The sequence below is a fragment of the Capra hircus genome, chromosome 22 (assembly GCF_001704415.2).
Source record: "Capra hircus breed San Clemente chromosome 22, ASM170441v1, whole genome shotgun sequence".
Lineage (NCBI taxonomy): Eukaryota > Metazoa > Chordata > Mammalia > Artiodactyla > Bovidae > Capra > Capra hircus.
In genome coordinates this window covers 25,900,160-25,917,599 of record NC_030829.1, presented here as the reverse complement: position 1 = coordinate 25,917,599, position 17,440 = coordinate 25,900,160, and the positions used below count along the sequence as shown (strand labels likewise).

Genomic DNA, 17,440 nt, shown 5'->3' with positions numbered 1-17,440 from the left:
AGTGGGCTTTATCCCAGGGACACACGATTCTTCAATATAAGCAAGTTAGTCAGTGCAATACACCACATTAAGGGGGTAATTGTTACAAATGAAAAAAGAATGTCAAGAATGGAGTTGATCAAGAGGCTATACAGCAGAGTGATTAAAAGCATGAGGTTTTTTCTTTTCCTATTGTCTCAGTTCATCCCACCTTCATCTTCTCCCACATAGTCCAAAAGTCTGTTCTTCACATCTATGTCTCTTTTGATGCCTTGCATGTGGGATGGTCATTACCATCTTTCTAAATTCCATATATATGCGTTACTATACTGTATTGTTTCTCTTTCTGACTTACTTCACTCTGTATAATAGACTTCAGTTTCATCCACCTCATTATAAGATTCCATTGTGTATATGTACAGCTTCCTTATCCATTCATCTGCCACTGGACATCTAGGTTGTTTCCATGTCCTAGCTATTGTAAGTGGTGCTGCAATGAACATTGGGATACGTGTGTCTCTTTCAATTCTGGTTTCCTTGGTGTGTATGCCCAGCAGTGGATTGCTGGGTCATATGTCAGTTCAATTTCCCTTTTTTTAAGGAATCTCCACACTGTTCTCCATAGTGGCTGTACCAGTTTGCATTCTCACCTATAGTGTAAGAGGGTTCCCTTTTTCTCCACACCTCCCGAGCATTTGTAGTTTGTAGAGTTTTTGATGGTGGCCATCCCGACTGGCGTGAGATGATACCTCATTGTGATTTTGAATTGCATTTCTCTAATAATGAATGATGTTGAGCATCTTTTCATGTGTTTATTAGCCATGAAAGCATGAGTTTTGGTCTCTTCCAGTCTTGAGTTCAAATTACAGTTCAGTCCCTTACTAATTAGAAAATATTAGTATCATTACTTAATTTCATTTTAGCCTTTAAGTTATCTTCTCTGTAAGGCAGAGATATTTTCAAAGATTTGTTATAATTATAAAATGTCACAATGAATATGAACTTTAGAGTCTTGTTAAACAAGTGCTTATCATACAGTGTTGGTTATCATTCAGTAGATTTCTGACTTTCAAATTAGGAATAGGATGTTTAGTAATTTACTTGGAATTAATTCAGTTTGATAATCTCTTCAAATTTTGTGCTTGGGATATCAAATAATTAATATTACTAACACTTTCCCATTTTAATCAGCTTTTTGAGTAACATATAGATAGCAAATACTAGGGCATGATTGTGAAATTGGAAGTCAGCCTTATTATGGTCCCTAGGAGTAAGGATTATATGTTTGGAACAATTATAATAAAACATTTTTCAATATAGCCATGGTACCAATGTTTGAGCTTTATCGTATTGATATTACTACTTTATTTTCAAAATGTGACTCACTGTAACTCATTCAACAAATACGTATTGAGTACCTACTGTATACAGGCTCCCTTCTGGGCTCTGTGAACACTTGAATGCAGTAACATAATAGATACAGCCTCTGCCTTCATGGGGCTTGTGTTCACGGTCCACACCTCTGTGTAGTTAGTTCATCTCTGCATAGGCTGCACCATTTAACCTCAGGTTTGAGCTAATAATAAGCATGATAATAGGAAATTATTTTATTTTCTTCTTTTCTTTATGGTATTTTTATCACATATCCAGAGCACTAGAAGGAGAATTTATATTATTTTCAACATCTGGATGCATTTGCTTCCTTGCTTTCTTCTTATTCCCTTTGTCTAGGAAGTAGAAAGGGATAGTGCTATTAATTAATACTTCCACTGAGGTTCCCTGGCCGGGATGGAACAAAATTAGTAATGATATATGATGTTAAGAAATGACAGTGTGATAAATAGTGCATGAAGATTTGACAATAACTGTTGACCATTTTGATTGATTAAAAGACAGGCACTTGACAATAATCCCACCGCTGCCAAATTGTCGATAACTTAAGTTTCAAGGAGAGTTCAGTTGGTAAAGAATCCCCCTGTAATACAGAAAAACCCTGGTTCAATTCCTGGGTCGGGAAGATCCCTGGAGAAGGGATAGGCTACCCACTCTAGTTTTCTTGGGCTTCCCTTGTGGCTCACCTGGTGAAGAGTCTGCCTGCAATGCAGGAGACCTGGGTTCGATCCCTGGGTTGGGAAGCTACCCTGGAGAAGGGAAGGCTACCCACTCCAGTATTCTGGCCTGGAGAATTCCATGGACTGTATAGCCCATGGGGTCGCAAGAAGTCAGACACGACTGTGAGTGACTTTTACTTTCACTTTAACAATAAAATAAGCTGTTCTGTACTTCTGACTGGTATCTTTGTTTTATAAAAACAGACGCTACAAACCTTAGAGTTTCTCCCAAGAATCCTCGGGTCCCCAAATCACATACACTGGAATTACACTGTGAGAGCAAATGTGACTCACATCTGAAATACAGTTTGAAGTTGTCCTGGAGTAAAGATGGAGAAGCCTTTGAGATTAACGGCACCGAGGATGGCAGGTAAGTACACCATTACCATATCTCATGATATTGGCTGGGGATTAAACCTTGCATTTGAAAGAAAAATAGTGGTAAAAGTATTTACACTGCATTAAGATATAAAAACTGATTATTACATTTCAGTCTTTAAGGCAATATTTAAAAGGTCATATAATGTACTTCTTTCACTTTGCCCTCAAACATTGGTCTTTTCATTTTTATTAGCTGTTTTTCATATAAGAAATTCCCTGGTGGCTCAGATGGTAAAGCATCTGTCTACAATGCGGGAGACCCATGTTCAATCCCTGGGTTTGGAAGATCTCCTGGAGAAGGAAATGACAACCCAATCCAGGGTTCTTGCCTAGAAAATCCCATGGATGGAGGAGCCTGATAGGCTACAGTCCATGGGGTCACAAAGAATCGGACACAACTGAGCGACTTCACTTTCATATAATGTGTACCATTCTGTAAGGACAGGAAATGTCCTGTTATTATACTTGTGCACGGGCTTGGGTGCTCACCAAGCCATGGCAAGACTGGAGGAGTTAGGCTAAGGGCGCTGCTTCCTGAGCTTTTGGGTTCTCAGTGGTGTGGTCCTGCAGCTGCAGTTCACATGGCTGATATTGCTGCTGCCTTCACTGCCCCCTCAGCCCATTGGTGCTCCTGGTGACCCCAACACTGACAGTTCTGACTTGTGCCAGAGTCTCTGTCTGCTCACAGGGCCCTGGTAGCTCAGACAGCAAAGAATCTGCCTGCGATGCATGAGATCTGGGTTCGATCCCTGGGTCCGATCCCTGGGTCAGGAAGATACCCCTGGAGAAGGGAATGGAAACCCACTCCAGTATTCTTGCCTGGAGAATCCCATGGACAGAGGAGTCTAATGGACTGCAATCCATGGGCTCGCAAAGAGTCGGACACAACTGAGTGACTCACATGGCCCCAGAGGAGGAGCTGGTGTCCTGTCCCTTCTCCCTCCCAGTCTCACAGGAGTCTATCTCAAGGGCAGAACCTAAATCATATCTTGAACCCTTCCCATTAATTAAGTGTGGACAAGTACATTTTTGAGCTGTCCACTTTTTTTTGTAGATAATATATAAAAATAGAGAAGAGAATATAGAATAATGTATGAATAGATGCTGACTAGTTCTAAACATTATTAAGTACATCTAAGAAAATATTATTGACTGAATACATATGCTATCTTTTGAAAGCAGAGGACAGTTCTCTGTTCTTTTGCATTGTTGCTGAGTTAGGTATTAAACAGTGACCATGTTTGATCCAAGTCTCACCTGCAGGCTTATTTGGTTATCCATCATTCTGAATGTCTAACTCTAAAGATCCTTAGACAGGACTTGCTTTTCTGCACGAGATGGTGGCAATGTCATTATTAAGAGCATGGGCTCTGGAGCCCAGAGGCCTGGGTTGGAATCCCAGCGTTGTCACTTACTGGGTTTGTGACCTTAGACAAGGTGCCTAACTTTTTCTGTATTTTTAAAATTTTTATTGAAGTAAAATTTTTACAGTGTTGTGTTATTTTTGGCTATACAGCAAAGTGAATCAGCCATCCATATACATATATCCCATTTGTATTTTTCCCTTCCTTCCCATTAGGTCACCACAGAGCAGTCAGTAGAGTTGCCTGTGCTGCACAGTAGGTTCTCATTAGTTATGTTTTACACACAGTACTGCATACACATCGGCCCCAATTTCCCAGTTCGTCCCACCACAATGCCACCTTTGTATCCACACATTTGTTCTCTGCATCTGTCTCTATTTCTGTTTGGCAAATAGGTTCATCTATACCAATTTTTTCTATATCCCAATACATGTGTTAGTATTTCTGACTTACTTCACTCTGTATGAGAGTCTCTAGGTTCATCCACATCTCTGCAAATGGCACCGCTGCATTCCTATTTATGGCTGAGTTTATTCCATACGTGGAACATCTGCATCCATTCCTCTCGCGGTGGACGTTAAGCTTGCTTCCACGTTCGAGCTGTGGTAAATAGTGCTGCAGTGAACACTGGGGTTCATGGAATATCTTTTGGAATTACGCTTTTCTCTGGGTTGCCTAACTTTTCTGTGCCTTAGGTTTATATTCTATAACATAGTTTAGTTCAGAAAAGTTTTTCAGGGTAAGTTCATCATAGGATTATTGTGCATTAACACCAAGTACTAGAATATACTCACTACACAGTCCAGTTTAGTTGTGATGACCCATTCTACTCATTTCTCTAGTGCTCTTGTCTCCTTTCTGTTACCTGGTTGGTCTCCTTTGGTATTTGTGAGTGTGTGTGCTACCTCTCCCTAAAGGCATTGATTGGTCTTAGCCTAGGTACTTAATTTATTCTATCGCATCTCTTCTGTAAATGTAATGTTTGTGGAAAGACAGCATACGTACTGCAACCAGTTGTCAGGGGCATAAAAGAATAGCGTTGATGTCTAATAGGCTACACACTGCAGCAGAGATCTTCAGCCTTTGGTTAGGTGTCAGTCGATTCATCAGCTGCTCAGATATCCCCAAATTCTCCCTCTGTTTTCACTACTGTCTAGTTATCTGGGATCCTCCATATAATCTCTGGGTTATAGCTGAGAAGGAAATCAGCCCCACGGCTTGTTGGTGATGTTACCCGCATATTTAGGCCCTGAATCCAGACATTTGAAACAGCCTCTTTCTGTGACTCAGTGTTACAGCTTCTGCAGGATGCTGGCTCTGGCTATCTGGTCACCTAAGAGATCTTCTTCTAGTTTTCTTTAAACACGGGTAGGGGGAAGGACAATAACCTTAACATAGAAGGGATGTCTGGGGTGGGAAGGGCTGGGAGTGACTGTTCCTGGCTAGTCTTGACTGGAGACAGGAGCAGGTGTGAAATTTTAGCAGGAAGTTGAGATCACAGGTGTCCACTAAATTTCTGTAGAACCATTAGTAGACTCCTCTCTCCCACCTTCTGCTAGGGTGCCTTTTCGTCACTAGGCTGGGAGTCAGAGCTTTTTACCTACAAAGTGGTTAAATTTCTGATCCAAAGACGCATAGAGGGGTAAAAAAAGAAGTGAAAATACCTGCTTATCTTTCTTCCTGCCTCCTGTCACATACAGGGGTGTGATGAGTGTTGAAAACTGCCACCCTGGGCCTTTATACCTGCCGGGTGCCTCATGTTATTTTAGTGCCTCTCATCCTTGCTTCCTCTTGATTATCCTCACAGCAAACCTTTTAGGAAGGCTGGAATGATCTCAAGGGATTTTCTGTGGATTTGTATCCCGCAGGAGGCTCTAGACAATACAATGGTGTTAACATAGGAAAATGAAATGGAAAATGGATGTGATATCAAACCATTTGTAAAATTTCAACTGTGCTTAACAAATGTAATGCAGACTATCATGACGACAGAGAAGGACTGCCCTGCAGGGGAGATCGCAGTGGGGTTTGGGATGTGTCTATATGTCTGTGAATAGGAGGATGAGAGGGGAAAGGTGTCAAGAGCACAAGTGGGAAGGCTTTACCTTGGCATCATGGAAGGGGTACTTTTTCCCCTTGAAAATTGCAGCAAATGAATGGGGTAGAACTTATGGCTGGAAGACAAGAATTCAGAGCTATAAGGCATTAGATTAGGCAGAGATTATAAGGATAGAAGGGTCCCTTCCTAAGAAATGAAGAATTAAGGTAGTTTGTTCAAGCAGAAAGGCAGAAGGAATGGGGAGTTGGGGACATTAAGAAATGTGATGAGTTATGAGCCAACAATGAATTAAATCAATTTGATCAATATTATTAGTAACACTCTCTGAGCACATACTAAGCCAGGCTCTGTACACCAATCATTTTGTGTGTTTTTCCCTCATTTACTTCTGCTGAAGAGAAAGAAAATACTGTTATGCCCATTTCTTAGATAACATGAATTAGGCTCCAAGTTTTGTTCAGGATTACACAGTCATAGTTGGAGCCTCAAACATAGGTCCCCAAAGAGAGAACCATGTTGTCATGTTGTCTGGAGTGAAGTTTGGCTGTTACACAGACAGACTGGAGCAAGAAAACAGTGGAGGTTAACCTGGGTTGGGGACTAGCAAGCTAGATGTTTCAGATGAGGGAGATGAGACATTGCAGGTGATGGCAAGGTTCTCAAGGAAGATAATTAAGCAGGTAAAAACAGGAGGAAAGACTAGGAGGGACAGAGATGAAGATGAAACCAGAGAGCAGGTTCTATAAGTAGAGTAGAATCCATTTTTAAAATGTGTAATATGCTTAACAAATGTAATGAAAGCACTTCTTCAAGCAGAGTACAGTTGACCTCTGATGGAAACATAAGAGAGACCTAAAGTGTTGTGTTCTTATGCACTGAGAAATTGGAGCTATTTCTTTTTTTTTTTTTTTTAATTTATTTTTTTTTTGGTATTCCCATGCTCCACTTTATTTTTTTTTCTGTCCCCACCTCTCACTCTTCTATTTTATTTTATTTTTTTTTAAATTTTATTCATTTTTTTATTTTTTAAATTTTAAAATCTTTAATTCTTACATGCGTTCCCAAACATGAACCCCCCTCCCACCTCCCTCCCCATAACATCTCTCTGGGTCATCCCCATGCACCAGCTCCAAGCATGCTGTATCCTGCATCAGATATAGACTGGTGATCCAATTCTTACATGATAGTATACATGTTAGAATGTCATTCTCCCAAATCATCCCACCCTCTCCCTCCCTCTGAGTCCAAAAGTCCATTATACACATCTGTGTCTCTTTCCCTTTCTTGCATACAGGGTCGTCATTGCCATCTTCCTAAATTCCATATATATGTGTTAGTATACTGTACTGGTGTTTTTCTTTCTGGCTTACTTCACTCTGTATAATCGGCTCCAGTTTCGTCCATCTCATCAGAACTGATTCAAATGAATTCTTTTTAACGGCTGAGTAATACTCCATTGTGTATATGTACCACAGCTTTCTTATCCATTCATCTGCTGATGGACATCTAGGTTGTTTCCATGTCCTGGCTATTATAAACAGTGCTGCGATGAACATTGGGGTACATGTGTCTCTTTCAATTCTGGTTTCCTCGGTGTGTATGCCCAGAAGTGGGATTGCTGGGTCATAAGGTAGTTCTATTTGCAATTTTTTAAGGAATCTCCACACTGTTCTCCATAGTGGCTGTACTAGTTTGCATTCCCACCAACAGTGTAGGAGGGTTCCCTTTTCTCCACACCCTCTCCAGCATTTATTGCTTGCAGATTTTTGGATCACAGCCATTCTGACTGGTGTGAAGTGGTACCTCATTGTGGTTTTGATTTGCATTTCTCTAATAATGACTGATGTTGAGCATCTTTTCATGTGTTTGTTAGCCATCCGTATGTCTTCTTTGGAGAAATGTCTATTTAGTTCTTTGGCCCATTTTTTGATTGGGTCGTTTATTTTTCTAGAATTGAGCTGCAGAAGTTGTTTGTATATTTTTGAGATTAGTTGTTTGTCAGTTGCTTCATTTGCTATTATTTTCTACCATTCAGAAGGCTGTCTTTTCACCTTGCTTATAGTTTCCTTTGTTGTGCAGAAGCTTTTAATTTTAATTAGATCCCATTTGTTTATTTTTGCTTTTATTTCCAGAATTCTGGGAGGTGGATCATAGAGGATCCTGCTGTGATTTATGTCTGAGAGTGTTTTGCCTATGTTCTCCTCTAGGAGTTTTATAGTTTCTGGTCTTACATTTAGATCTTTAATCCATTTTGAGTTTATTTTTGTGTGTGGTGTTAGAAAGTGATCTAGTTTCATTCTTTACAAGTGGTTGACCAGTTTTCCCAGCACCACTTGTTAAAGAGATTGTCTTTACTCCATTGTATATTCTTGCCTCCTTTGTCAAAGATAAGGTGTCCATATGTGTGTGGATTTATCTCTGGGCTTTCTATTTTGTTCCATTGATCTGTATGTCTGTCTTTGTGCCAGTACCATACTGTCTTGATGACTGTGGCTTTGTAGTAGAGCCTGAAGTCAGGCAAGTTGATTCCTCCAGTTCCATTCTTCTTTCTCAAGATTGCTTTGGCTATTCGAGGTTTTTTGTATTTCCATACAAATCTTGAAATTATTTGTTCTAGTTCTGTGAAAAATGTGGCTGGTAGCTTGATAGGGATTGCATTGAATTTGTAAATTGCTTTGGGTAGTATACTCATTTTCACTATATTGATTCTTCCAATCCATGAACATGGTATATTTCTCCATCTATTAGTGTCCTCTTTGATTTCTTTCATCAGTGTTTTATAGTTTTCTATATATAGGTCTTTAGTTTCTTTAGGTAGATATATTTCTAAGTATTTTATTCTTTTCGTTGCAATAGTGAATGGAATTGTTTCCTTAATTTCTTTTTCTACTTTCTCATTATTCGTGTATAGGAATGCAAGGGATTTCTGTGTGTTGATTTTATATCCTGCAACTTTACTATATTCATTGATGAGCTCTAGTAATTTTCTGGTGGAGTCTTTAGGGTTTTCCATGTAGAGGATCATGTCATCTGCAAACAGTGAGAGTTTTACTTCTTCTTTTCCAATTTGGATTCCTTTTATTTCTTTTTCTGCTCTAATTGCTGTGGCCAAAACTTCCAGAGCTATGTTGAATAGTAGCAGTGAAAGTGGACACCCTTGTCTTGTTCCTGACTTTAGCGGAAATGCTTTCAATTTTTCACCATTGAGGATAATGTTTGCTGTGGGTTTGTCATATATAGCTTTTATTATGTTGAGGTATGTTCCTTCTATTCCTGCTTTCTGGAGAGTTTTTATCATAAATGGATGTTGAATTTTGTCAAAGGCCTTCTCTGCATCTGTTGAGAAAACAAAGGCTGTGAAAAGAGACAAAGAAGGCCACTACATAATGATCAAAGGAACAATCCAAGAAGAAGATATAACAATTATAAATATATATGCACCCAATATAGGAGCACCGCAATATGTAAGAGAAATGCTAACAAGTATGAAAGGGGAAATCAACAATAACACAATAATAGTGGGAGACTTTAATACCCCACTCACACCTATGGACAGATCAACTAAACAGAAAATTAACAAAGAAACGCAAACTTTAAATGATACATTAGATCAGTTAGACCTAATTGATATCTATAGGACATTTCACCCCAAAACAATGAATTTCACCTTTTTTTCAAGTGCTCATGGAACCTTCTCCAGGATAGATCACATCCTGGGCCATAAATCTAAACTTGATAAATTCAAAAAAATTGAAATCATTCCAAGCATCTTTTCTGACCATTATGCATTAAGATTAGATCTCAATTACAGGAGAAAAACTATTAAAAATTCCAACATATGGAGGTTGAACGACACACTTCTGAATAACCAACAAATCACAGAAGAAATCAAAAAAGAAATCAAAATATGCATAGAAACTAATGAAAATGAAAACACAACAACCCAAAACCTGTGGGACACTATAAAAGCAGTGCTAAGAGGAAAGTTCATAGCAATACAGGCATTCCTCAAGAAACAAGAAAAAAGTCAAATAAATAACCTAACTCTACAACTAAAGCAACTAGAAAAGGAAGAGTTGGAGAACCCCAGAGTTAGTAGAAGGAAAGAAATCTTAAAAATTAGGGCAGAAATAAATGCAAAAGAAACAAAAGAGACCATAGCAAAAATCAACAAAGTCAAAAGCTGGTTCTTTGAAAGGATAAATAAAATTGACAAACCATTAGCCAGACTCATCAAGAAGCAAAGAGAGAAAAATCAAATCAATAAAATTAGAAATGAAAATGGAGAGATCACAACAGACAACACAGAAATACAAAGGATCATAAGAGACTACTATCAGCAATTGTATGCCAATAAAATGGACAACGTGGAAGGAATGGACAAATTCTTAGAAAAGTACAATTTTCCAAAACTGAACCAGGAAGAAATAGAAAATCTTAACAGACCCATCACAAGCACGGAAATTGAAACTGTAATCAGAAATCTTCCAGCAAACAAAAGCCCAGGTCCAGACGGCTTCACAGCTGAATTCTACAAAAATTTCGAGAAGAGCTAACACCTATCCTCCTCAAACTCTTCCAGAAAATTGCAGAGGAAGGTAAACTTCCAAACTCATTCTATGAGGCCACCATCACCCTAATACCAAAACCTGACAAAGATGTCACAAAAAAAGAAAACTACAGGCCAATATCACTGATGAACATAGATGCAAAAATCCTCAACAAAATTCTAGCAATCAGAATCCAACAACACATTAAAAAGATCATACACCATGACCAAGTGGGCTTTATCCCAGGGATGCAAGGATTCTTCAATATCCGCAAATCAATCAATGTAATTCACCACATTAACAAATTGAAAAATAAAAACCATATGGAGCTATTTCTTATTTCTGCACAGCAGAGTCCATCCTTGCTAACACAAATAGTCAAATTTTGATGTGAGCGAGAATTCCCTAGTTATCTTGTTCAAATGCAGAGGCCCTTGCCCTGTTCCTAGAAGTTCTGAATCAGAACCTGGACTGAGGCCAATGCATGGAATTTTAATAACCTCCCTTGGTACATCATAGCTACCACATTTCAAGAACCAGTGGGTCATTCTACCTTGATTAAAAATAGGCACATTTCTGAGTTCTTAAAACACAGAGCATTACAGAAAAGTTGCCCTTTCTTTCTGGCCTGAAGCAGCTGCACACTAAGGGATAAATCTTGGCCAAAACATTGTATATTTCAGGCTATATTTCAGCTTCTCTGGGCCCTCGTGGATGTGCAGGGCTCAAACAGCCCTCCTGAAGAGGTTATTAAATCATATTTCTTCATCTAAGCAGGTAAACTTTTCAAGGTTGTAAGTTTATGTAATATTCTGATATTTGTACCAAATGGACACATAGCTAACATGAACTGAGAAACTGATTTATATCAAAGCTTCTTCATTAGAATTATAGTGAGTTTCTTGACTAGCAATAACAGGTAGTATCAATTGGCAAATTGTTCAGTTATTGGCATAAAGCTAAGGGGCTGACGTCTATCATCAAAGGGAAGAACCATATTTAACTTTACTACACTTTTAAGTGGCTTAACTCAGAATTTTAAACAGTTCATATGAGTTTTATATTTTTAAAAAATTATGTAAGATTTTCTCTCCTTCTCCACAAGGAAGACATTTATTTCAACCAAATAACAAACTGCTGTGAACATATCTCAAATTTAATGGAACTTTATTTAAAAAAAATGACTTGAATAACTAGGCTAATAATACATAGGCATAGAATAAAAGGTATAATTTATTTAAAAAAATCATGTAAACTCAATTAAAAATTGGCAAATGGCACCCCACCCCAGTATTCTTGCCTGGAGAATCCCAGGGCCGGGGGAGCCTGGTGGGCTGCCATCTATGGGGTCGCACAGAGTCAGACACGACTGAGCGACTTCACTTTCACTTTTCACTTTCATGCATTGGAGAAGGCAATGGCATCCCACCCCAGTACTCTTGCCTGGAAAATCCCAGGGACTGGGGAGCCTGGTGGGCTGCCATCTATGGGGTCGCACAGAGTCAGACACGACTGAAGCGACGCAGCAGCAGCAGCAGCAAAGCATCAAATAATTTCCAAAAAGAAGTCCTATTCTGCCATCTAGTGTTCAAATGAGTCACAGTTTAATTTGTATCAGATCTTAATGTGCATTCTATGTGGGAGGTTGGAAGGATGGAGAAAAGAGAAAGTTGTCCAAGATAGATTACCACACTTGAACTGAGATATCCTGGCTCTGTAGAGCTGAGGTGTGACTCAGGAATCCATCTTTCTAAGAAGCACCCTAGTTGATCCTGTGTAGGTGGTTTCCCAAACGTGCATTACGAATTATTCAAATGTATCCTAATTATTGTACAGTCTTTAGACATACCAGGCAAGACAGGTTCATCACTGACCCGTGAATCACAGATGGTTGGAGTTCATAAATTAAAAACAAACAAACCTGATCCCTTTCATGCCTTGTAGACATTTTTGTGCATTTTAATAATGTTTTATCCCCAGTTTTCAACTATTGAATTCTCTAATAAAATGCATTATGTGACAGGCTTTTTAAAATAAAATTCTTCCTTGAAATATTTTCCACGGGGAATATTTATTTTTGACAGGATTACATTTCTTTTGTTTCTATTATTTTCATCCTCATCACAGACTCACTTTTTTCCTGGTAGGATAATTATTGATGGAGCTAATCTGACGATATCTAATGTCACCATGGAAGATGAAGGTATATACTCATGTTCAGCGCACACTGCTCTGGATAGCATTGCTGATATGACGCAAGTAACTGTCCTTGGTAAGTGTACTAACTAATAGAGAAATCTTGGTTCATTTTTTTCTCTATTACTGATTAAATTCACTGTTCTTGGCAATTAAGCCAATGATTATTAAGCCTGTGCATGTTTGTTAGTTTAAATTTTTCAATTAGTTACCCTACTTTCAAATGCTTTTACCTCTTCTTCTTCTAAAGAAGTTAAGTAATGCTTAATTTCTTTTTTCTGCTTGGGTACTGTTGCCAGAAGCAGTGGGAGGTAGGTGATGCTATCAGCAGAAAGAAAACGGAAGTATGCTTGAGTTCCCAGGACTCTTGAGCTGTACGCAGAGAAATGTGGCTGAGGGATAGAGGTGGGCTAGTGTGGAGAGCCCAGGGTGGGGTCCAGTGGTGATTAAACAGTGGTCCTGATCTAAACCAGAGGCCGGACTGAACTCAATTCCCAGGGCCCCATTCGGAAGGAGAGGGAGGGACTTGAAGGGTTCTTATGCAGAGAAAGGCTTGATTTTTTAAAAAATAAAGATTCTAATTAGAAAGCAATGTGCGTGCCCCTTTGGCATAATCGGTGCGATTATGCTTGCAGTCATCCATGCTTACAGCTTGTAGACTGCTGGATAGCTCTCCTAGTTTCCCTTCTGGATTCGGTCTCACCTGCTCTCTGAATCTGGAAAACGGTGGCCATCGATAAACCGCTTACCCTCAAGCTTTCATTTGCTTTGGCCAGTCGGGAGCCATGGCAGGAGAGGTGGTGGGTGGAGGGTGTGTCCTCCGGATACTGCCTCCCTGCAGGCTGGCTGTGTGCCTCTGCCCTAGTCATCTGTGCTCTGAGAGGCTTTGTCCACACAGCTCTCCCTGGTGGAATTCTAGTAACTGCCCGCGCCCTACCCACCACCCCTCACCCAAGATATTCTGCTCATATCTTTTGAGTCTTTAATACAAACTCACTGAATCACCTTAAGTTGTGTGAACTGTTTACTTTTTGCTGGGAGCCTGACAAAGACATTTTTCAGTTCAATTCAGTTCAGTCACTCAGTCATGTCTGACTCTTTGCGACCCCATGAATCGCAGCACGCCAGGCCTCCCTGTCCATCATCAACTCCCAGAGTTCACTCAGACTCACGTCCACTGAGTCGGTGATGCAATCCAGCCATCTCATCCTCTGTCGTCCCCTTCTCCTCCTGTCCCCAGTCCCTCCCAGCATCAGAGTTTATTCCAGTGAGTCAACTCTTCACATCAGGTGGCCAAAGTACTGGAGTTTCAGCTTCAGCATCATTCCTTCCAAAGAAATCCCAGGGCTGATCTCCTTCTGAATGGACTGGTTGGATCTCCTTGCAGTCCAAGGGACTCTCAAGAGTCTTCTCCAACACCACAGTTCAAAAGCATCAATTCTTCGGTACTCAGCCTTCTTCACAGTCCAACTCTCACATCCATACATGATGACTGGAAAAACCATAGCCTTGACTAGACGGACCTTTGTTGGCAAAGTAATGTCTCTGCTTTTCAACATGCTATCTAGGTTGGTCATAACTTTCCTTCCAAGGAATGAGCGTCTTTTAATTTTATCTTATTACTGTGTTTCAGTGGCTAGCACTTAGTTTTTGCTTTAGCTTGCTGACAGTCCTTAAAAGTGGTTTGGTGTGAGAAAGTGTTAATCGCTCATCATGTCCAATGCTTTGCGACCCCATAGACTGTAGCCTGCCAGGATCCTCTGTCCATGGAATTTTCCAGGCAAGAATACTGAAGTGGGTTGCCATTCCCTTCTCCAGGGGATCTTCCCGACCCAGGGATCAAACCCATGTCTCCTGCATTGCAGGCAGGTTTTTTTAGTGTCTTCAGCCACCACGGAAGTATCTTAAATGCCTTGACCATGTGTCTAGATAAATCCTTACTATTAACAGGCATTTGTATCCTTAGCACTGTGGTCACTGGGATTCACAGGGAGGTTGCCTCCCCTGGGTACAGAACGAGAGGAAAGAATTCAGTCCCTCTTGAGGTCAGCTGGTGGAAAATGAGTTAAAGAGGCTAGATCTTTACTAGTGAAGCCAATGACCACTTTATTTCAAGTGAGATAAATGACTATCATGTTTCAAGTGAAACAAATGACCACCTAAAAATCCCCCACAATGTTCAGTTTTTACCTATCAGATGATAGGTGGTATGGACTTGGTTCGAAAGACCTTTTAGGAGATGTATTTCAGCTACTTCAGGGAACTAAAAGCAGAAAGTTTCAGTCCTTAGTAATCATTCCAGTAAGTGATTCACCGGATAAAATGGTTAAAATTCAGGTAGACTGGAGTTTGTCCCAGGTACAATTTTAAATGTCAATGTCAGGATCCATGGGCTTTGCCCTCAAGTATTTTGAGCAATGGCAAAGAGACTGGCGTCCCTACCACCTGATACATGCTACGTAAATTTTCTTGTGGAATTTGATATGTCAGTCTTGTAATTAGGCTCCCATCTTCTTGAACTATTAAAGTTTGATAATTTTAAATAGTGACTATGAGTATATGTACTATTTATTGATGAAGCAATTGCCAGATAGTTTTTAGAATGAAAATAAAATAATGAATAATTAATGAGATAGGGGGCATCCTCTTACCACTTCTTGGAGTTTATACCCTCTTTTTTCAGGTCAGTCTCTGATTTTAAGAAGCATATCCTCATAACTGACAGTAACAAATGTCAAATCCATGTATAGTTTCTAAAAGACTTTTTCTGCTGGAAAGTCATTTTTTAAAGCATATGGTTGACCCTTTTCAATCAGAAGTTACTTTCAAAAGCCCTGCCAGAAGCATCCTTTAAGAGCAACATTTTTTTAGGTCTCAATTGCAGTCCATCTATCGTAGTTCTATGTGATTCTCAGAAAGAGCAGATTTTAATATCAGATAAAACAGACTGCACTGGTTGTTTCAAGAAATTTGAGAAATAGTAGACTTAGTAAGTGCTGAAGACAAGCTTAAATTCTCTGAGTTCAGATATCCTCAAGCCTGTGGAGGAAATAAATTCTTATTTAGGGCTCTACAGTAAATTATCATTTAGGATTCTACAGTGTGAACGTAGTCACTGACCACATTTTAAAAATAAACATGCTGTCTCCTGAAGTGAAAAAACAATATTTGTCAGTATAAATTCCCAACAGTTGTTAAATACAGGGATAATGGATATTTTTTCCCACTTGGAGAAGAAAGCTCGCCTAAGAAGTTGTCATTAGATATGACTTTGATTGTCTCCTCTGAAAAAAAATCTGTTCTTGAATTTACGAGAGAAGTCAAACCAAATTTTAGAAGTCAGGATCATTAGTGATACACTATTTTTTTTCTTTTACTGTTCCTTTTATGTTTAAAGTACCAGAAATTTCCGTGTCTTTAACACACTTAAAATTTGTCATTGCCTACTCAGGTTTCTAGTCTGTCACAACATTTATCAGCTCAATATCTTCTTCCAATATAAATCCCTTTCCTACTCTTCTTTAGAACTCCAGGTATGATATGCTGATAATTCATTGTTATAAATGAAAACTCCAAAGCATGTTGAAAAGAAAGCCTACATTCATGTTCTTATTTTCCTGTACTTATAGGACCTAAGTTTATGATTCTTATATGATAATTACATGCATGATTTAAGTGATAATACAGTGTTTACTTAGTCACAAAACATTTATGTGCAAGGCTCTGGGGATGTAAAGATGAATAAAGTATGGTTACTACTCTGGAAGATCTGTTTAGTCCCATACAAGAGATGAACCAAGCATATAAATAGGTGTATGAGCTGTATTAGTCATAGTAAAGGGAGGTAATACTTACAGTCGGGAACAGATGTGGATGAACCTGCATTTGAAATAGAGCCAGAAGGTCAGGTGAGATTTGGCGGGTCGGAGTGGAGGCAGGGGCATGGAGGGGAAGCAGAGGATTGCAGTGTGCTTGAGTGAGGAAGTGGGATTGACAAGGCACTGATCTGCCTTTTCCTTACCTTTATTTTTCATTATTAATCAGATGTTCCGGATCCACCAGAAAACCTTCACTTGTCCGAAAGACAGAACAGAAGTGTTCGACTGACATGGGAGGCTGGAGATGACCACAATAGCAATATCAGCGGTAGGGAAGACTTGGCGTAGCTGTGCTCGCCAGAGTTAATATTAAAGCCATCAGTGCATGAGTGGATTATCCATAAAACATCCTTTAAAACATTTAATATTATATATAAACCTTATTATAACTTGAACATTCTCAGTCTTTTCTAATGTGTGTTTCTGTGTTCCCACTGCCAGAGTATATTGTAGAATTTGAAGGAAACAAAGAGGAGCCTGGAAGGTGGGAAGAACTGACTCGAGTCCAAGGAAAGGAAACAACAGCCGTGCTGTCTTTGGCTCCATACGTGAGATACCAGTTCAGGGTCATAGCCATGAATGAAGTTGGGAGAAGCCAGCCTAGCCACCCATCAGGCCATCATGAAACACCCCCAGCAGGTATGGACGCTCACACCTCAAGTTTCTAACAAAATATTTTAGTTTGCCGCATCCTTGAATATCTTTTTAAAAACAGGATTGATGGCATGGTGTAGGATTTTAGATTTCCTCCAGTAGAGAACTAACAACACAGAAAATAGTCAAAGGACATCAATCTTGTAAGTTGTATATAAATGTTTGAGGAACGTGAAAAAGCATTATTCTGAACAATTTCTGATAGCTGAGTATTATGTTAAAATCAGATACTATAAATAAGTTGTAAACTAAAGTTCAGTGTATATTA

The 17,440-nt window shown here is 39.4% G+C and overlaps 1 protein-coding gene across 3 annotated transcripts in view; it reads left to right on the top strand.

Annotated features, from left to right (window-relative positions):
• The window catches only part of CHL1 (cell adhesion molecule L1 like), a 229,538-nt gene that overhangs the window by 184,250 nt on the left and 27,848 nt on the right, over positions 1 to 17,440 (top strand). For all 3 annotated transcript variants that reach the window (XM_013973659.2, XM_005695720.3, XM_005695721.3), the window contains exons 15-18: positions 2,295 to 2,460; positions 12,592 to 12,716; positions 16,685 to 16,786; positions 16,960 to 17,157. In XM_013973659.2, coding sequence (XP_013829113.2) covers positions 2,295 to 2,460; positions 12,592 to 12,716; positions 16,685 to 16,786; positions 16,960 to 17,157 — 591 coding nt within the window. The remainder of the gene's footprint in view (positions 1 to 2,294; positions 2,461 to 12,591; positions 12,717 to 16,684; positions 16,787 to 16,959; positions 17,158 to 17,440) is intronic.